This window comes from Cydia fagiglandana, chromosome 4 (assembly GCF_963556715.1).
Source record: "Cydia fagiglandana chromosome 4, ilCydFagi1.1, whole genome shotgun sequence".
Classification (NCBI taxonomy): domain Eukaryota; kingdom Metazoa; phylum Arthropoda; class Insecta; order Lepidoptera; family Tortricidae; genus Cydia; species Cydia fagiglandana.
The window spans coordinates 19,034,923-19,056,947 of NC_085935.1; the positions used below are offsets into that span (position 1 = coordinate 19,034,923).

General features: G+C 38.0%; 2 protein-coding genes across 4 annotated transcripts in view; one reads left to right on the forward strand and one right to left on the reverse strand.

Annotated features, from left to right (window-relative positions):
- The first annotated feature begins 6,882 nt into the window (after positions 1–6,882).
- On the forward strand, positions 6,883–12,697 carry LOC134663982 (cytochrome b-c1 complex subunit Rieske, mitochondrial). Its single transcript, XM_063520539.1, has 4 exons — positions 6,883–7,181; positions 7,276–7,419; positions 9,123–9,300; positions 12,169–12,697. Exons 1-4 carry the CDS (start codon positions 6,977–6,979, stop codon positions 12,455–12,457), a joined length of 816 nt encoding a protein of 271 aa, XP_063376609.1. The 5' UTR covers positions 6,883–6,976; the 3' UTR covers positions 12,458–12,697.
- Positions 12,698–13,514: 817 nt separating this feature from the next.
- The window catches only part of LOC134663987 (protein spire), a 241,292-nt gene continuing 232,781 nt past the window's right edge, over positions 13,515–22,025 (reverse strand). For 2 of the 3 annotated variants that reach the window (XM_063520545.1, XM_063520543.1), the window contains 6 exons: positions 20,753–20,894; positions 18,375–18,521; positions 17,750–17,851; positions 17,184–17,312; positions 16,722–16,924; positions 13,515–16,348 (listed from right to left, as the gene is read on the reverse strand). In XM_063520545.1, the coding sequence (XP_063376615.1) occupies positions 16,150–16,348; positions 16,722–16,924; positions 17,184–17,312; positions 17,750–17,851; positions 18,375–18,521; positions 20,753–20,894 (922 nt within the window). In that variant the 3' untranslated portion in view covers positions 13,515–16,149. The remainder of the gene's footprint in view (positions 16,349–16,721; positions 16,925–17,183; positions 17,313–17,749; positions 17,852–18,374; positions 18,522–20,752; positions 20,895–22,025) is intronic. The other variant, XM_063520544.1, reaches the window with a different exon arrangement.

The following is a 22,025-nucleotide window of genomic DNA, read 5'->3' on the forward strand; positions in this document are numbered from 1 at the left end:
ACGACGCGCTTCACATAAAAAAAGCTTTAGATTGATCATTCGCGAATCGTGTGACGAATGGCCATCAATACGCAGAGGTGATTTTAAATAAAGGAAAACAATAAAAACTGCATTAGTGCAGATAACAAATAAGGCGGTGGTTGTCGCCGCATATTCATATAAGCATTCGCGCGGAAAGCAGGGCTATAACCGCGAAAATCGTAGTTCGCAAATTGCGGGGATTTTTCTCTGTCACTCTAATTACGCCTTCATTAGAGTAAGAGAGAAAGATCCCCGCAATTTGCGAATTTCGGTTTTCGCGGTAGCCGCTCAGGATATTGGACATTAATGCGCGCAGTCCTGTGTACACATTCAATAATGGATCCTAGAACTGCAATAGGCAAGCGATAGGATTGGACTTTGTTTAGCTTCTGATCTGACAACTCATAGTCAAATGTCGTAAACAAAAATAACTACGACAGTCTCTACAAAGCACTCTGGTATCGAACAAATTGAAAAGAACTCGAGTTTCGACATCATTATTAGAGTCACCAAACCCGTTGTCTAGACAGCAATGCATAAATCGTCTGCAATAGACGGAAAGGCCTTTGATGATGAGTCTGAAAAACTGAGTCGAGGACTCAAAGGACTCCAGTCTTAACCAACACTATTTTCAAGTCTCAACACTAGACTGACTGCTGTATTCAACTTCAAGATATTCACAAGAGACGACACGTACTAGATCCATTCTAGATACGTTATAGTTTAGATATCAACTAGTTCTCTTTTGCAGCGCAATTCGGGCGACCAATGTCACTTTTACGTTAGATAGAGTAAGATATCTATCAGATCTGAATTAGATCTCTCTAAGTCATATCCTGTGGAAATCGTTCAAGAGTATCTCCAGAATCGCGCAAATGTCAAATTTGACAGGTTAGATCTTAAACATATCGTTATCGTATCTTGATGATGTCTAAAAGATGTCTAATAGATGTCTATTTCAAAATCGGGCCCTGAGCCCAATATGTGTTCGTAAATATTGAGCGTCCCAGAACAATCGACGTGCTTAATTCTGCGCTGAGCTTTGATTCGTTGATTCTGGGCATTTGAAAAGTTGATTCTGGGCAAAATTACAGACTTAAGTCTAAAACTTAAATCAAGTAAGCAGACTTACGCGCGGCGCAACAAATACGCATTAGTGGAATTGCCTAAAACTGATAAATATTCATTAGCAAAGGTCATCACGGTTTTGTTTTGCGTCAGAATGCAATCATTCGCTATTGGCCGATACGGAAATATTCAACTAATGTTTAGTATGCTACCAATTAATTACTGAAACTTCCTTCTTGGAACTTTATTATATTGATGAGCAAATAATTACGTAACATGCCAGTTTAGTAGTAACGTTTTCCTTGGATCAATTACTGAAGTACAGTCAAGGTATTAAGTATGGACACGGAACGGACAAAATACAAAACACCAAAAATATGTACACACCAACCTAATGTGCCTCTATAATAGCGTCGGGTATACATATTTATGACACTTTGTCCGTGTACATAATAATGCATTGGCTGTACCTACTTGTCCATTAAAATATCAAATCGTCGTAGATGTTTGGTTTCGGGTAAATAGGCCGTGTTACAGGGTGGTGGGGTGTAGGGTGGAGGACTTAAGGTTCTGTAGTAGATAGTCTAAGGTACCTACCTGACCTATCTACCTCAGGCGGTCTTCAGCCTCTTCAAGTCTTTACATTAGATGCGAATTCGCTGTTCGCTGCGGTGTATGTATGATGGAGCGAACAGCGAATTCGCATCAAGTGTGAACCGCGTAATTATGACGGTTGCTGATGAAATCTCATATTAATTAGAAATTATTATAACGAGTCAAGCTTTAGATTATATGATAATGAGGAGTCTACAGCTACAGAGGTTAATAAGGACCCACATATATGTTTGATGTGAAAACATTACACATCTGCAAAGAAATTCAACGATGTGTTAAGAATTGAAGTCTCCAATCCGATTTTGGCTAGCGTGGGGACTTAAGCCTAAAAAATGTGAGTTTCCAAAAAGTAGGAAATGTTGTTGGAAATTTCAAGAAAATTTCACAGGAAATGGAGGAACCTTTAATTTGGAGTCGGAAAATTCCACCTCCTATACAAAAACTGCAGAAATTTTAGAAATTATTAAAAATGGAAATTTTGCATTTTTTTGGTTTTGTGCACATCACATCAGTAGCCCAACAAACCCTATGGCTAACAGGAGGCCTAAGCCCAGCAATAAGTGTATTTGGGCCCGATTCGGATTTTGAAATAGATATAGGTATATTAGATATCTTTTAGACATCACCAAGATACGATAACGATATGTTTAAGATATAACCTGTCAAATTTGACATTTGCGCGATTCTGGAGATACTCTTGAACGATTTTCACAGGATATGTGACTTAGACATCCAATTCACATCCAATAGATATCTTACTCTATCTAACGTAAAAGTGATTTGTTGCCCGAATTGCGCTGCAATAGAGAACTAGTTGATATTTAAACTATAACGTATCTAGAATGGATGTGTCGTCTCTTGTGAATATGAGTTATAATACCGCGGGTATGTTCCGTAGAAAAGTAATAAAACTAATAAAGCTATACATAAGTATATTAGGTATGCAAAAACTTGTTTCTAACAAGTGTGCCTAGGACTAGGCCTGTATTGAATATATAATTTCTTTCGCTTTCCAAATTTCACAATCAACCAGCACGACTAGACAAGAATTTCGCATAGCCTATACTATAACTTTCGAGTTTATGACCTATTCATTATGCTATTTAAAAACGGATTTATGTTTTTTTCTTTTAACGCACGGGAAACCCGTTTAGAGCACCGGCTGAATGTCAACTATGCAAGGGGTACATGTATGTAAAAGGGCCTAAGCGCCGCGATTTTTTGACATAGCTAACAAGGAAGGGTACCCAACTGTCCGACTCCGATTTGATTTATTTTGATATATGTTATAGAGTAGTCTAAAATTTTTTTTTAGCTGCCCAATCTCAACCTGTTAGGAAAAAATGGCCACATTTCACCACAAACTCATTTTTTATATAAAAAATATATTTATTATATATAATTTTTTTTTATATAAAAAAATGAGTTTGTGGTGAAATGACAAAACACGTCCCCATTCTTTATTCATGTTCTCCAACATATAACGAAACCAGTAATTAATTATCATTTTTTTTTGGTTTTTCATAGAAATTAGAAGGTTTGGTCAATTTTCAGTACTTTGAAGGCCATTTTCTCCTAACAGGTTGAGTTTGGGCAGCTAAAAAAAATACGTGTCCGTTATTTTAGACTACTCTATAACATATATCAAAATAAATCAAATCGGAGTCGGACAGTTGGGTACCCTTCCTTGTAAGAGCCAGGAGGATGATTGGCGACAAGAAGCTAACGGCTAAGCTTCAGACTTTGGCCCATCGGCGGAAAGTCGCCAGCCTGTCGGTATTCTACAGGTTGCACTTCGGGGAGTGTGCCCAAGAGCTACACGAGCTCATTCCACCGTCCCCATTCTACCATCGGACTTTTAGACGCACGGCCGGTTTCCATCCTTACTTGGTAGATATTCCGCCAATTCGCACTAAGCGCTTTGCTTCTACTTTCCTTATGCGCACTGCCAAGGAATGGAATTCCTTGCCGGCGTCTATATTTCCGTGCTCTTATAACCCGGCAACCTTCAAATCAAGAGTGAACAGGCACCTTCTGGGCGAGCTCGCTCCATCGTAGGCCACGTCTACGCCTCGGCTAGTCTGTGGCCATGAGTAAACCCATGCATAATAAAAAAAAAAAAAAAAAAAAGACTGCGTAAGAACGGTAGTAGGTATATGCTAGATGTAAATGAATGAACAAGTTTCATTCAAGGCTAGACTAAAAATAAGACTAGATTCCTACTTAAAATTGAACTATCAAATATTGGTACATTCATTATTTGTAGAATATTTGGAAAACTTAAAGTTACAAGCTATTTATAACAACTCAATCACTTAAAAGCGGAATATGTATACCAAAATGGACTTTAAATTAAGATAGTAAAGATTGAAATTGGTTATCTGTCGAAACCAATTAAATAAGTTCTTGATTTGATTAAAGATGATGTGTTACAACTGGCAATTATACTTCAAACTCTGTAAACTTTACAGTTTACAAGCTTCTCTGATACCTTATGGAGGTGGGGTGGTAGTAGTACAGACATACTCGTAACAGAGTGGCTACCGCGAAAACCGAAATCCGCAAATTGCGGGGATCTTTCTCTTTTACTCCAATGAAGGCGTAATTAGAGTGACAGAGAAAAATCCCCGCAATTTGCGAACTTCGATTTTCGCGGTTATAGCCCTGGTATCAGAAACCTAAATAATAGCGCCATCTATCTTTATAGGCGAGAACTGTTAATCCATACAAGAACAATGTTTTGATTGTATCCAAAATGGAATAATTATGAACCCATGTATCATTGTACATTGAATCGGCGAGAGGGATGCATTTAATATGAATAGATAGAAGGTTATCTTTATATTAGGAATGATCTGTCAAACTGTACTAAATTCCTAATTTAATAGTAGAGTTTTATGGTTAGTTAGTTAAAAAAGCTGATAGCCGTGTTACCAATGCTTCAATAAAAAAAAATATAGATAAAAAAAGAAAAACAAATAATATTATTATCTATAATGATGACAACAAATTAAATTGAAAATTGTACAGAAAACACCCTGAGCTTTAGACCCTGGCGGCATGTGAAAAAAAAAAACAAATTATAGAAGAAACTAAAAAAATTATCAGACCTAGCAAAGAAAATATGTATATCTAACTTCCAATATACATTGCCAATATACATTTGTATATTAATCATATACAAATTTGTACTAATTAATATTTTATGCAGCAAAACAGATTGTAAAAGGTGTACGGAGAAAAATAGGAGTTTATTATGATATTGTAAAAACAATGTCAATGTCAATGTCATACAAAACAGAAAAATATTAAAGAGAATTTTACCTGCTAAAATATAATAACTTTAACCCAAATCTAGATGTTTTCATGTAGAACCTACTGCTTTTTAGAAGTCAGTAGAAAATCTTCTTCCTCGTGTTATCCCGGCATTTTGCCACGGCTCATTCAGCCTGGGGTCCGCTTGACAACTAATCCCAAGATTTGATGTAGGCACTAGTTTTTACAAAGCAACTGCCATCTGACCTTCCAACCCAGAGGGCAAACTAGGCATTTATGCTGTGTTTTTCTTCACCGAAAAGCGACTGGTAAGTATCGAATGATATTTCGTACATGAGTTCCGAAAAACTCATTGGTACGAGCCGGGGTTTGAACCCGCGACCTCCGGATTGAAAGACGCACGCTCTTACCGCTAGGCCACCAGCGCTTCAGTAGAAAATGTAGCCTATTTATGTCTCATAACCCGGGCCATAAAATATTAAATGACATCTTAAATCAAAACAAACATACCCACATTACAGACTTAGACTGCACATCTTACTTAACCCTTATGGCCTTAGGTCAAAAAGCGGAAGAGTTCTTTTAAAGCAAAGTAGGAAGTAAACTTTAAGTTTATTCATAAGATTCCGTCATGAATTTATTGTGTACACCAAAACTTGTGACCTACAAAACCGGCAATATAATATCGGGGCTCTTAAAAACAGCGATTAAATGAAAACTATATCAATCGCATTTTCGAAATCTTATGGGTGTCACTATAAATGCAAAGTATTAAATAAGTAGGCCTGTATTTATTAAACAAAATTTTAAAATCTTACCTTTTGGCTCCGAAGCGGCTGTCAAAGTGACGTATAATATGGTTACGTTCAGTATTTGCAAAAGTGTATAGAGATGTCTTTATTACTGGCAACAACACCTTTCATAAAAGTAGTTATACACGATTGAACATGACGTTACATGATCGATCTTGTGGGAATCGGTCCTCTGTACATTTTTATTATTTATTACTACTATCCGCAGCAGCTGCATAGAAACAACTGAGCACAATAATTGTTCAGCAGTAAGCACCGAACAGTATAATGATCAGATGGAACGTGTTTTGTATTCATGCTCGAAATAATAAAAAAAAAATATTTAAATTCGTATATTACACCCAGTTTTCGTGGACAGGATAAATATCTTGGAGAATATAACCAAACAGAGTAGCCATTAATAGGCGTTCCCTCCAATGGTCATGTTACACATTGTATGGACTGACGCTTATCTGACATGACTATATTTATGTATACATTTGACGTGCCCCTCCCCCGCAAAAATCAGCAGACTGTTTTGTACCTACAGAAAATTACAGACAAGGCGTCTCCATTTTGTTATAAATCCTCCAAGATAAATGTTGAATAGAGTTTTTTACACAACAATAGTTGCAGTCAGTAAAGATAACGACTAATATAAAAAAAAAACTCACAAACTGAATAAAATTTATCGGCAAAAGAGAGTGCATGTGTCTGTGTGTGTGAGAGAGTGTTATGGCACTTATTTTTTTCACATGGGCTGAGGTAATAAAACACAATTATTATTTTCTGCAGAAAAAGCGCAAGATACAAAATATATTTGAAATATTGACCACCTACACTTTTCAAACATCTTCGTGTTTTACTGAAGAATTGCTTTACTTATACACTTAAAGTTTACACATGGTCGAGCCCAGCTTCGAAATTTGTGCGAACCTTTCAGTGCAGCTACTTGCTAGTTTGTAAGCGACATACGCATTACGCAAACCTTTTTACCAACGACCGAAAATGGTACGATGCGATTCGGTTGGATCGTGTGTTAACGCTTTAACTGTGAAACTGGATACGAATTTATCCTGAACGCTTCTGAAGACACGGAAAAAAGTTCAATGTGGCAACACGAAATTGACGTTTTAGATATTTCCTCGCGCACTTGCGCTTTCTTGTAAAAACGATTTTATTACGTTTTAGGAAGGCGTATCAAAATGACTTCCGTTGTGAGGGCCGGGCACTTGGCTCCGTATTTCAAATCCACATCCCAAGTGGTTTCAAACGGTCTGAGACCACTGGTCGCCGTTCCAGTGTCCAACGAAAAGATAGTGGCTCAACCTCTACCCAAAGCCTCGACTGTGCAATCTTTGCATGGATCCCTACCTATCCAGGGCCTGAAGGTCAAGGCTAACGCGAAAGGTAAGCCTAATTCTTTTATTAGTTTGTGGTTCCGCTCATTTTGCGCAGGTGATTCTAATGAAAAATTATATTACATAACACTTGTCAATTTCAGTGCCAACTCAAGTACGATTTGCGCACACCGATATTGCGTACCCCGATTTTTCCGCTTACCGTCGCAAGGAAACCCAGGATCCTACGGCGCAGGCCAAGGAGACTGCTGATGGACGTCAATCATTCACGTACCTTATGGCTGGAGGTTAGTATATAGCTTATTACTGTTTCATAACAATGTATAATAAAATTAAAGTACATAGTATTCTGTTGCCAGAAATATGTGATTCACTAAGTATTTGTCAAGGATTTATGTCATTAACACACTCTAAATGTACCGTAAATAAAATATGAGAAACTGTCCTTGAGCTATAATGGAAAGGTACTTATATATCGTATAATAGCAACATTACATTCCGTAGCCTGTACATGTATAATAACATAGGGTGACTGTGATAGTTATTGCCCACTACATAGTAATTGGCCACTCCTAACTACTACAAAAATAATAGCTGTTTTCGTACCAAAACTGATGCATGGAGTGAATTTCGCTATGATTATGGCAAATACTTTAGTTAGAACATGAACTTTAGAGATATATCTTAGTGCATAGTGTTTGCTTAATTTGGGGCTAGGTCAGATGAAATAATCCAAATTTGACCAAGGAGCCGTGAGCACCAGTTTCCATCAATCTCTTTCAATGAATTTGCTTCCTCAGTCAGTATTGCTACCCCTAGGGCCACAATTCTCTCTCCGACTCTAGTATTTCCGAATACCAATATACCACGCAAAATAGGCGCAGGACATCGAGTTGCGGAAAATTGCCCGTACTACAATACAGTACAATACCAATATACCAGAATATTGGACCAAAATTGAATAGTGCCAATATCGAAATATTGGAATTCGGAATACTCAGGATTTGGAAATTTTTAGCATCTATAAAAATAAATGAAAACTACGGATTTTTTGGCCGAAACCGAAACTACGGCTGAAACAAGATTTTTTGGCGGAAACAGAATCCGAATCTTCAGTCGGACACTAATATTTAACAGGTTTATGTGAAACAAGGTTTAAAAACATACCATTTTCATTGACTATTCAACTGAATTTACCTTAACAAAATATTTTTGGGGCTCGGCTAGATGGCGTGACGACACTGTTTCATATTTAACAATTTTAACACATAGATATCAGTGAATGAACATAGATCAAAATTATTTAAAAATAATAAAGATAAAGATAAAGATAAAAAATAGTTTATTCAAGTAGGCATATTACAATGCGCTTATGAACGTCAAATAAATTTACCGGCTCCAACCGTACACCTCTGCCCCGAGAAGATTTAAATCCCCCCTCAATTGGAGGAGGGTATCCCAATATGGGACCGGCAACAAACTCGGCGGGACACATCTTTTCAAAACATTATTACATCTTATAATTAACATGCATTACGAGTAATTAATACAATTTAAATTACTATAGAATTCATGCAATTATACTCAGTGAGTACATAACTTTATAGAATTTGATATAAAAAATAAAAATATATGCACATGAAATCACAAATACGTAGCTCTTTCAGAAAACAAATCAAATCTTACAAAAGGAAAAGAAAATAAAATCCTTTATCCATATACAGCGTGGAAAGATTCAGTGGTGGTATTGTGAGCCAATGTCGGATTTCGATACTGTTGGTTTGACATATTCATCATTCACATTTTATAAACATTTTGACATGATAACATTTTATAAGTGTATGAACACCCGTAGCATGCACGAAAAAGTGTCATGTTGTGGACAGATCTCCATGGTAATGTTACGGCCACGTTTTCTTATGACGTTATCACGCAAAATTATCGTCCGTAAACTGACTTTACATACAACCATATTTTTCTCCCATTACAGCGGGTAGCATGGCCGGCGCGTACGCCGCCAAGTCCGTCGTGACGCAGTTCGTGTCTTCCATGGCTGCCGCTGCTGATGTACTGGCCCTGGCCAAAATCGAGATCAAGCTCTCCGAGATCCCCGAGGGCAAGTCCGTCACATTCAAGTGGAGGGGCAAGCCGCTGTTCATTCGCCACAGGTAATTTTCCACCGTCAGGCGTGGCTCACTCCGCGATTTCGTCGTGTCGCTACAAGTACATGCAGCCCACACCGATTTTGGGGTCTAGCCATAGTAGTTGGCGACGACGACTGCTCGCGCTTGCGCCATCTAGCGGTCATATCTGTCGTAATCGTAATAGATGCGTTTTGTTAGAGAAGTGAACTTTCTGTACTATTATTTATTCTGTGGCACCGTCAACTGACCTGCTAGCATGAGTTGCGTTCTCGCGCACGACTCCATATATCTAGCGCGACTCCTTACATCTAGCGCGACTTCAAGTATGGACTCGCGCGCGAGAACGCAACTTATGCTAGACCGTCTGGTGTTACTTCGGATCGCGGAGTTGATTTTTGAACGCAAGCTAAATCATTTTGCCATGTGGTTCACAACCTTAACAGAAATACATGATGAAAGCAATGTTTCCCTGCGATTCAAAGTAACTCCAGTTTACAGGGCACACTGATGCCAAGGTTAAGTTCTCAAAGTCCAGACAATGACAAAAGTAAACACAAATATTACTGTCCCTTAAAAATATTATCTATGACCTTGGCTCGCCGTGGTCAAAACTGGGATCAAGCTTTTCAAAATCCCTGATGACATGACACCCAGCAATCTGTGAAAAACTCTTTGAGTCAACTCGTTCGTTATCTGTAAAAAAAAAGCCAGGCAAGAGCGAATCGGACTCGCCTATCAAGGGTTCCATACAAATATTATAAATTTTGAGATTTTCCCCCGTAGTGTAAGAATAAGAATAAGATCATTTATTTGCTTTTCACATATAAATACATGCAAATATAGTTATAAAATATACTCTAAGGTACTTACATGCTAAGATTGCTTATTCTAAGGTTAAAATTATTTTCTACATATAAGTCATTCAGTAACAGTAAATTAAAATCGTTACAATAATTTCAATGGTAATTAATCTAGTGCATTCGCGAAAAATTCATTGATTGTGTAGTACGGTCTATTAATAAAATAGTCTTTTGCTTTTTTGTTAAATATTATAAAATCTTCACAATTTTTTATGTCCTGAGTTAACTTGTTAAAAATTTTGATTGCCATGTTATTAATACTATTATTAAAATGGACATAACTTGATTTTGTACATGCTAGTCTATTTTTGTTCCTCAGATTGAAATTATGACATTCACCAGATGTGGGATACTTATTCCTATTTATGTAGACATAAACACATATGCGATAGAGATACATTGATGTGATTGTCATGATTTTTTGGTCTTTGAACATATCTCTGTGGGTAATTGGTATACGTTTGGATCCAGTAATGAGTCGTAGAGCCTTTTTCTGCAGGAGTAACACTGAATTAATATTTGAGCCGTTACCCCAAACTTCCACACAATATCTAATTATACTTTCAAAATATGAGAAGTAAACAGTTTTTAAGATATTAGTGTCTGCAATTTTTGAAATGCTTTTCAATGAGTAACATGCACTAGCCAATCTTTTGCATACTGTTTGTATTTGGTTATGCCACTTCAGATATGGATCAAGATCTACTCCCAAAAATCGAATACAATCAGATTTTTCTATAGGCAAATTACAGTTTAAATCATTACTTCTAGAGCTCCGCCGAAAGATGGTGTAAAAACTTTTCCCACAATTTATTTTCAAACCATTGCAAGTAAACCAACTTTCAAGTTCCTTCCAGCACGTTTCGATTCGTAAACAGAACTCTTGAGCGGTGTTTGCATTTATTATTATGCTAGTGTCATCGGCGTACAAGTAGGGTGAGCCGTGAGTAAGATTTGCTGGTAAATCGTTAATAAATATAAGAAATAATAAGGGCCCAAGTACTGAACCCTGTGGCACCCCGTATTTAATTACACCTTCGTCAGAACGACATGTCTCAATATTATCTCCACACGAAATCTCTACGTATTGTGAACGATCAGTTAGATAAGATTCAAAAAGACTATGGGCTGTACCACGAACTCCGTAGTACTCAAGTTTGTTAAGGAGTATTTTGTGACTAACACAGTCAAAAGCTTTAGTCAAGTCACAGAACACTCCTCCACATTGGTGTCCATTGTTCAGGTTGGACATTACCTCAGTAACTAGATTTATTACAGCATGGGAAGTGTTCCTCCCTTTCCTGAAACCGTACTGACATGAAGTGAACAGGTTATGTTTCTCAAAATGCTTTTCCAATCTTACAGCTAGGCATTTCTCAAATATTTTGGAGACTACTGACAGAAGAGATATAGGTCTGTAATTGTTTAGTTCAGCACGACTTCCTTTTTTAAATATCGTAACGACTTTGGCTTTTTTCAGAATATTAGGGAAAATACCCTTTTCTAAACATTCATTAAAAATTATACATAACGGTGTACATAAAAAGCTTATGTTGTTTTTTACAAATTTTGTATTGAGGTTGTCTGGTCCACTTGAGTTGCAGTTTTTGAGGTTCTTTGCTGTTTGGACAATTTCTAATTCAGTTATGGGACTTAAAAAGATGGAGTTACAGTTTTCAATCTTTAGGTTATGCATATTTCTCATGTGTTTGCTGCATACAGTGTCATTGTAAGTAAGAAAAGTTGTAAGAAACTTGTAAGAAAGTATTACTTGCCAAATTTCGTAGTTCTAAACCCTATAAATTTTAATTCTCTTGAGAGTGTAGAAATATACGTTTTTTGCGGCATAAACGGCCTTATCTTTTTTCTCACGCTTCGTAAAATAAGAGATTTTCGGAGATTGACCGTCCAGAAAATGTTGATATTTTAGGATGATGTCCAGACTTTTGTCAGGATATTAAATTCTTTCATGTCAGTCCTCCAAAGAAAAGGTATTGGCTACTATTTAACTCATTTATCCATCCCGTTCCAGGACAGCAGACGAGATCGCCACCGAAAAGGCAGTGCCCATCGACACCCTCCGGGACCCGCAGCACGACGACCAGCGCACCCAGGACCCCGGCTGGCTGGTCGTCATCGGCGTCTGCACGCATCTCGGCTGCGTGCCCGTCGCCAACGCCGGTGACTTCGGTGGCTACTACTGCCCCTGCCACGGTTCTCATTATGACGCTTCTGGACGCATCCGCAAAGGCCCCGCGCCTTTGAACCTCGAGGTCCCGCCTCATCAGTTCGTTGACGACGGCACTCTGGTTGTAGGTTAAGCGTATTTTTAGTTGCCCTGCCGCGTTTAACCCTTAAATCCATATTAAAAATTATGCTTAAACTCCAAGTATAAGTACAAGCTTGTGCTTTGTTCGAAGTGACTAGTATCGTTTTTGATACTGCGTTTAAGGGTTAAAGTTGCTAAAGCGCGGCGAGGCGGCTGTAGCAAATTTTATTTAATAAGGATTATTTATCCTAATGTTACAATAGAAATCAATCAATAAATGTGATGCGATCAACACTTGTTTTTTATTTATCTACCACCATTGCATGCCATCAGACAGCTAACTGGACTGACTTCGGTGGCTACTACTACCCGTGTCGTGACACGAATGACACGATACACGTTACATTCGTCGTGTCGTTTCGTGTCGTGTTGTGTGTCTGTTTCGTGGAAAAGACGTAACGTACGTAGGTACTTGCAGATATAGTGCATATTGTTTTCCATCGTATTTTCATGGAAACGTTCGTATTTGTCATGCTACTTCAGTAAACCTCAGTACTTTTTGTACAGATACTGACTGAAATGGCAAGACACGTGGTGAAATAGCAAAACGATGGAAAATTATTATGCACTACATCTGTCCTTGCTTTTGTAAATAAATAACTTCTATCACAGAATAAATAATAGTACTAGGTACAGAAGACTCACTCTCTAACAAAACGCGTCTGTCACGATCAGCACAGATATGGCCGCTAGGTGGCGACAGCACCACGCGCGGCTTATGGCAAACCCCAAAATTGGGGTCGAACGGATGGACTTTTAGCTACCTGTAGCAAAGCGATGAAATCGCGGAGTGAACCACGCCTGCTACCTATACATAATTGAAAGTACTTTTTGGAAGAATAAACGAACTTCAACCTTATCTCGATGTAATAAAGTTCAATGCTTCATGCAATTATGTCAGCATTTGTAGCATTTACAAAGTTGTCTTTGTGTAATATGTTGAAACGCTATTGCATTAAATATAGTGATGCGCAATTGCTTCTTGGCGCTTCTTCAAGAAATCTAATGCATAGGAACTTAAATTACGGTTGTAAACAAAATGCCAATAGGATTTGTAATTATTTTATTAGGTATCGTTTTTTTATTTCCTCTTTTTATTTTAGGTATGTTTTTAATAGTTACAATCTACGTAACATCTAATATAGACTACTACAATTTACACACATTTACAATGATCTGTAACTGGTAATTCGACTTCTTTTGATCTCTGAGCAGTAATGTTTTACACTGATATAGAAAAAGTCGCATTTACACTTCATAAGTGTCGATGTAATGTCTGTCACATAAACAGAAAAATTGTAAGGAAATTGTTTTAATTTGATTGTACGTAGGTAAGTGTAAATACGACTTTATATTATAAGAATTAGGCCTCATTTTCGATCGACCATGCAAAGAACTGGCCCCTGTTTCACCACTGACAATTGTCACCTGACAGTGACAATTCGGCATACTTTGCTGTTCCAACAAGTCAATAGTCATTGACGCTACGTACTGTCGTCGTCGGGTCGAAAAGTACCGACTTATCAACCCGACATTGTACAGAAAATTGTCAGTGTCAGGTGCCAATTGTCAGCGTGGTGTAATAGGCGCCTGTTAATAAACAAAAAACTAGATAAGATGAATATAACTAAAGTGAACTATAACATAACGGAGGGAATGTAAAACTTCTAAAGGATTCAGCGAGTGCCGAGTGCCGTAGCTTGATTAGTATAACGCAACGTTGTGGTCGTCGTCGACAAGGAGTACTTTGTTTCAATCGACTACGAACATAACGCGCCACCATAGCATGGCTGACAATCTTATACAAACTTACCTCTATATAGGATTAAGTAACCGATTAGAGAACACTTAAAGAAGCTATATTTACAAGAAAATATCGAAAGTGGTTACATATTTGGCAAAATAATTTAATTTACATCTAAATAAAACTAAGACATGATAGTGGAATGAGGAAACTAAGCTTACAATTAACTTTTTACACAATCAGACTTGATTATGCCGGCCCCGCAATTTTAAATTTCACTGGGATTTTCGAAAAAAAATTCCTAAAATTCAATTTATTTAGTTGATTCCATTCAACGTAGTCAAAAAGATCTGAGCGCAGGGACCGGCATTTCATAGTAAATAAATAAGATGGCAAAGCGAGGAAATAAATAAGTGAATAGTAAGTTCTTTACAACGACACATATATATTTGTTCTTCATTGGTGCGATCCTAACACTAGTATCGAGGGGACGTGGAGGTAAGCACGATTATAATAGCAATAATAATGTCTGAATTGATTAATCGATTTTATGGCACAGAAAACTGCTTCTTAGACTGAATCGTACGCCACATCTATTCTAGAAGCTTTATGAAATAGCTAACTGCCAGTGATTCCAATATTATAATAGATGTGATATGAGAAATGCCCTAACCAAGGTCATATCAATGTCAGTCGGTCGGTAAAGTCTTGAAAAGTCAGAACCTGATTTTTTAGGTTGACGAGGTGGCGGGCGGAGCATATCACACCTTAGTCATGCTCGGTGCGGAGGTAAGGTATCCAATCGACAGAATTACCAATATCAATACATCTATGTACACGATAAATTTCTTTATACAATAACAATCATAGCACATCATTATTTCTGAACACAGATTACTTTGATTTACAATCATTTATTATAGACATTTCGAAACATCAAACATTCTATTTGGAAAAAATATGAATATAAATATTTCTATTTTCTATTACAATACGTGACAAAATATGATTTAGTTTTGGAATATATCATTACATTTATCATTATATCATTAAATACATCTGGGCGAGAATGTCTCTGTTGTAAATATTTAATTTGATTAAAAATGGGAAAATGAATTTGTGCGATAAATAAAATTATTAGGTATCTGTCAAAAGGTCATAGAGTATTGTCAAGAGTCATTGTCTAGTTAAAACAAATTGTTAGATCCACACAACCTCGGAAGCTCCTTGTTATCTCCCCTTGACAATTCACCAACTTGACAATGACAATTGTTATTTAACATTGACAATATGCCGTACATTTTTGCATTGTCAAGTTCATAGTCGCCTGTCCAAGCAGAAATGTGTGTCAGTGTCAGATAACTACTGTCAAGTTGGTGAAATAGGGGTTTGGTATTATCTAGGTATACCTAATTCTACTTTAAGAACCAATTTTAGAATCAGATCTTTTTCCACTGTTTATTGTCCGGGTTGAAATCTGGGATTGATGTCAAAGGATTCGGATTGTAAAGCGTTAAATGTCATGTTTTCAAAGGAAAATGATAAAGAATGTCGAGCAAAAAAAGGTCATCAAGGTTTCCAATTAAATATTTGATTTCGCTTCAAAGAAAGCGATGCGATAGTTTGAGTTACCCAGAATCTACAACATTTTAATTTATAGCAGTTTAAATATTCAGAATGTACACTCGGTGAGCGAAACATGAGCGCTTGTCCGTTTGAAATCAAGGTTGAAGATATTCGGCCTCGTTAATTCCTTAAAAGGTACGAATAAATGCATATTCTTGCAGGAGGAGATAGTATTTAAGCTGAAACCGAGAAACGTTTCAAGAGAGGCCTTTTGCGAACCAACCGATTAGGCAGATCGGACGGTTCAAACGCGTTTAAAGCTCCATCAACGATCATCCCCTGAACTCAATCGGACAAGCGTCAGCCGTCGTGCACTAGCAGTCGGCGGTGTAGACGGGCGCGAGGTCGAGCGTGAGGGTGCGCAGCGCGCGGTCGCGGGAGGCGGAGCGCGAGGCGCGCGAGGACTTGATGATCTGCAGCACCATGGCCTTGCAGTCGTGGCACACCGCCATCTGCACGCCGCGCAGCCGCTCCGCCGCCGTCGCGTTCGTCGTGCTCCGGCTGTAGCGGGCCCTGGAATCGTTAGGATTTCGAGTTAGAATTGTTTAGATAAGTAGTTCTCTAGCGGTCTGAAGTTAAATAATGTCTTGTCCTATATTTAATTGATGGAAGCGGCAGTGAGTATTCGCGAAATAATCATCGCCGTTTAGTAATAATTCTATTATGATGGTCTGCTTTATTTTAATAAGTCGAATGAGTAGGAATCTTCGGTTTCACACTCTAAAAAGTTTAGGTACCTTGTCAAAAGAGACAGAACGATGATACATTAATTACAATAATTTATGTGAGTTCGGGACTATAATGAATACAGAGTGCAGAGTGAATGTAAAACATTCGAACTAAGCTCGATTAACTAGTTATCTGCTCCATAGAGCTAAACACATACCTCCGCTCTGGCGTTTGCACTGGCAACGTGACCGGCATGCTCTCAGGCCCCTCCACACTGCGGCTCATGGCAGGCGGCACGGACAGCTCCGCGAAGCCCATGGCGCTGGCGCCGCGCGAGCCGGGCGCGGAGTGCACGGGGGCCGCGCGGCGCGAGGCTGCCGGGCTGTTCGGCGCGCTCCCTACGCTGTTCTGCTCTGAGCTCTGAAAAACACCAAAAATCTGTCGTTAGAAACGTAGGTAAGGTACCTATAGTCAGACCGTTAAAAGTCTGCAGCGATTTTGATAGCCCACGCCGTGCAAATGTCATTTTAAACGTGAAACTTCTATGAAATTATGACGTATACATAACAATTACTATCAAATCCGCTGCAGACTTTGTTTGGTGCGACTCTACTGTTATTGCAAAACCTATAAGAATGGACCTTGAAATTAGAGGCATCATCATCAAGCGAACCCTTACCGAGTGTTCCGGCACCAGCCGACTCATGAGGCTCCTCGGGAAAGAGGGCTCGTCTTCTGGCGACGGCAGCAGCGATGGGCTGAGCAGTACTACTGGCACGTGCGCAAAATGCTCCGTTGGTATACGCATCTGAAACCAAAATAATAAATAAAATATACACTAGACTAGATACAGACGGCGTTTTAATACATTCACTTAAAAAAAAGGTCCTTCGAAGGATTGGTGCTTACGTCGTGAAGCGTCATAGACGCTACGCCTTTAGGTAATACGTTTGTTACTGTATCTAAACTTGGCTGAATGCTAAACCCTATTCAAATCGCCAAAATTAGTCTGGTATCTATTCGAACACCTTATAACCCGTTCGTTTACGTTATAACTAGACATTTAAAACAAGAATTTCTTCCGTGTCTCAATATAAAACGGCTATTACTACAACAATAAACAAAGATTATCCCCACGGCATGCCTGCGCAACATTCAGTCCAGATTTCCTGTTGTCCTTGCTCAAATGTCACTCTTTCGTGATCTCTATTAGGTGGAAAAGTAACTTAGGCTAGAAGTACTGACCTTCGAGCAGCATTTCTGACAAACAGTCTTCTTACACAGCTTACACTTCTGGCCCCACGGACCAAAAATGCCGAATCTTGTCTTCAAACATAAGAAGCATACCTGGAAGCAGATATAAATAATTGTGAGTTAAAACCAAATAGCCATTGGTATATATAGTTTAATCAAAAAAATCATACATAAAGCAAACAAATAAATTATATTTGCGTACATCTGTGATGATGACGCGTGAATGCATTGAGATCACGGTCACTCGAGTTGCAAAAATGCAATGCAAAAAATTTAATAAATATTTTATGAATATTGCGGTAAGCCGGCCTTCATCCTTCAATCATATTGTAAAACCTAAAAACTAAATAAATATTTTTCTTGCACACAATGTCGGGGATCCAATCTCGATTTCACCAACTTGACAATGACAATTCGCTGTATAGTGTATAGGAGTATGTCTAGTTCACAAAACGTCTTATACGTAGGTTCCATTTTTACATTGGATTAAAAGGCGACTGTCATTGTCCGATGACATTTGAAGTTAATAATATGAGGGCCAGTTATCCATCCCACTTTATATAAAAAAAGTGATATGATTCATATTATTAAGTCTACACTTATTAAGTGTACTCACCCTTCTCTTCTCCACGTCCTCTTTAACCCTGCCTTCGACAGGCAATACTTCAAGCTCCGCCTTCGTCAGAACTGATCTGATGTGGACGATCTCTTCAAGAGTCAGGGACAGTCGGTCGTCGGACATTATGGCGTCCTGCCACTGTTTCTGTTGGAAAAAAGACTAGGTTAAGAATTAAGACTTCGTGAAAAAATTTGGGTAATCAAGGCAAATTTAAACAAAGGTATGATCAATCATCAATCAATCATCGTCAGAGAGAGAGATCAGTTATTAGACTGTAAGGGATTGTAATGAAATGGTTTCCGTGGCACTTAGTGCTTAGAGATATGTACTGATGTATAGTTTAACCTTGCCAGGTAATGTGATCTGGGATGCTATGTCAACTGACTTGTGTTTTAACTAACCCCTTTCTGTGAAGGTTATTTAAAATATAATACTACCTACTAATTCTTGGCTACTAACTACCACACAACTATGAGCTACCTAGTAAAGTGTATTATTTTATAAATTAATATACTTTTATTTTAAGCCATCTTCATGCATTTCTAAGGTAACACTGACTAAGTACCACTATCAACTAAAATGGCAGTCGAGTTTGGATATAGCATGCTCCCTAAAGTAAGTCTAAGGTAAAAATACACCGATAAAATGTGAGAGCGAGATTATAAACGTATGTAATTTTATGGGACGATTAGCCGTTTACGGTCCGCTCTCATATTCTGTCGCAAATCAAATATAGTAGCTTAAACCGACTCGGATTCTATCTACAATTCTACATCTAGAATTAATACTTGCTTTTTTATTGAGAGTTAAATTGCATAATTCACAAAAAATGGCCTTAATACAATTTCCTTAAATTATTTCAATAATTGTTAACTCTATCTATAGCATCTTGCAATGAACCAATGGCCGACAAAGGCGCTCTTTATTTAATTTTGGATAGCCATTAAAGCACATTTTTTTAAATCTTCTTCACAATTTGTTAAGGCGCCTAATACTTTCTACGATTACACAATATAATAACAGTTGGCACGCCGGTGTGAGCTACGGTTAACGTTTCATGCATGGTTACCCTCGGTTTGACGCTAGCGTTTTGGAAAATTGTAATTTGAAGATTTGCTTAAAAACACGTTTCTTTTCAACATGTAGTTGTTTCTAAGTCGTGTGTTTAAACTGCAGATATGTGATCTATCGTGTACTTTAATTCTAGTATTGGAAAAATATGCAAAAATACGGTTGATATTGTGCATGCGAATTATGTTAAACTAAGATAAATAATTAAGTGTGGGTTAGCGAATTAGTACTTACTATCTTTACTAATCTATATATAATTATACTCATTTATTTATCTAGAATAACTATATCACTAACTTAGGTACGTATATATGCTACTTACTAAGAGGATTGTATGTATTGGATATTTAAAAGGAACTAAATGTACATGCAAATCTTTGGTTTTACCAAGTGAATGAATCCTTTACACACATGTTAACCTGATTTAAACACAAAAGACATTACAGAATAGTGCATAAAGAGTTATTATTGCCATTTTTATGCAATTTTAATGTAAAATATTATGCAAGGGCTGAGCATTGCTTCAATGCGTCAATTAAGAGAAAATGGATCTGGAGTTTTTAGTTGTCATATTAATATCATATTAATTATTGCTTTCGGAATATTTCAGTTACTTACGTCACATTAGGTAAACATATATGAATTTAATTACAAGTATGTCAAATAAATACGGCAGCAGTCATACAAGAACATACAGTTTTCCAAACCCATTACCTACATCAACATGACACTATAGCCATAGGCACAGATACTCGTATTACATCAACTTGACACTTGTCACACGCATAGAATATACAAGACCTTTCTCTGTATAACCAACTTGATTTTTTGCGTATAACGGTACGGAACCCTCCGTACGCGAGTCCAAGTCGCACTTGGTCGGTTTTTAGAATTCCGTACCCAAAGGGTAAAACGGGACCCTATTACTAAGACTCTGCTGTCCGTCCGTCCGTCTGTCACCGGGCTGTTTCTCACGAACCGTGATAGCTAGACAGTTGAAATTTTCACAGATAATGTATTTCTGTTGCCGCTATAACAAATACTAAAAACAAATTAAAATAAATATTTATGTAGGGCTCCCATACAATAAACGTGATTTTTGCCGTTTTTTGCGTATAATAGTACGGAACCCTCCGTGCGCGAGTCCGAATCGCACTTTCCCGGTTTTTGGTATTCTACGTGGGCCATACTGAAAATTTCTGGATTCTGATATGAGACGACTTATTTTTTCTAAGTCCAGTATGGCCTAAGTATTTTGATAACGCAACACTTGGTAAAACCTGTAACTAGCTACATCTACTCACGTGCTGAGTTCTGGGGCTGCCACTAACCGACTTGATGAGCTCGTCCTGAAGCGACGAGCGAGACCAGGACAGCTCGCCGAGCTGCGCGTCGTCGCTGCTCGCTAGCGAGGCTGCGCCCGCGCACGACGCTCGGGAGCCCGGCCTGGGGACACGATAAATTGTCAGAGATCCTATAAATAAACCTATAAAAATCGTCATGTTTCAATCGATAGAAAAACTTAATAGTATCCCTAACTTTGCACTGACTATAACAGAATAAAGTGAGGGACTGTCATTTTAAACGTCATATTTTCATGAAAACTTGACATTAATGGTGACATTCCACGCTTTATTATTGCAAATACCATAATAATTTTAAGATATAAATAGTAGGTAATAAAACGGGACCATATACAGCGCCATCAACTTCAGCTGTCAAAATTGAATCTAGAAATGTTATATTAGATTATATCGACTATGATAAAAATGGAGCTGTCGAAGAAACGGTCAAACAAAAGTGACGAGCTAACACGGATTTAGCAAAACATTGTTTAACTTGGCACTCCTAACAGTTAAAAATAGCGATGATCAACTTGTTAGATAAAGTCTGTGTTCAAACAAACGTTATCTTAACATCTAAACAATTATCCTATCGGATAATCTTAACCTCTAGCCGCCCATACATCAAACCTTGCCAAGCAAAATGAAATTTTATTTTGTCAACAAAAAGTTCAAATTAGAATGGAACAGGAGACCTTTTTATAGGTCTCTGGGCGGCTAGAGGTTAAACCACCCGTATCTAAATGGGATCCCGTACTGTGAATCTTCCGAGTAAATAACCGGAAAATATTTACAACTCGTAATTTTATCCAGTTATAGTAGACCCAAACCAAACGGACGACTGGGATTATATCTCTATCTCTCTCACCCCACCTTCAACCATGCGAGCGAGAATGAGAAGATTTACGACCCCGGCCGTCCGTTTGGTTTGGGTCTACTATAGACAGAAGCAGTATTCTAACTTTAAAATTCTGGGCCCTATTTCACCAACGTGACAGGTGCGACATTTGTCGACATCACTGTTACTGACGTCACAGGCCTCCTTAGGCTATGGTAACCGCTTACCATCAGACGGGCGGTGTGGTAGTTTGCCACCAACATGTTAATTAAAAAAACTCCACTATATCGCCAGTTAATAAGTACTTATTTTGCGAAGTTAATGACAATTGTCACAAGAAATACGACAATTGTCACGAAATTCCGACACAGAACTCATTTGCTGTCAAGAATTACC

Excerpts from the sequence above, each read along its gene's own strand:
- LOC134663982 (XM_063520539.1), top strand. The coding sequence starts at position 6,977 with ATGACTTCCGTTGTGAGGGCCGGGCACTTGGCTCCGTATTTCAAATCC. Across the intron at positions 7,420-9,122 it reads CACGTACCTTATGGCTGGAG|CGGGTAGCATGGCCGGCGCG; the intron begins GTTAGTATATAG and ends CTCCCATTACAG. Across the intron at positions 9,301-12,168 it reads CCGCTGTTCATTCGCCACAG|GACAGCAGACGAGATCGCCA; the intron begins GTAATTTTCCAC and ends ATCCCGTTCCAG.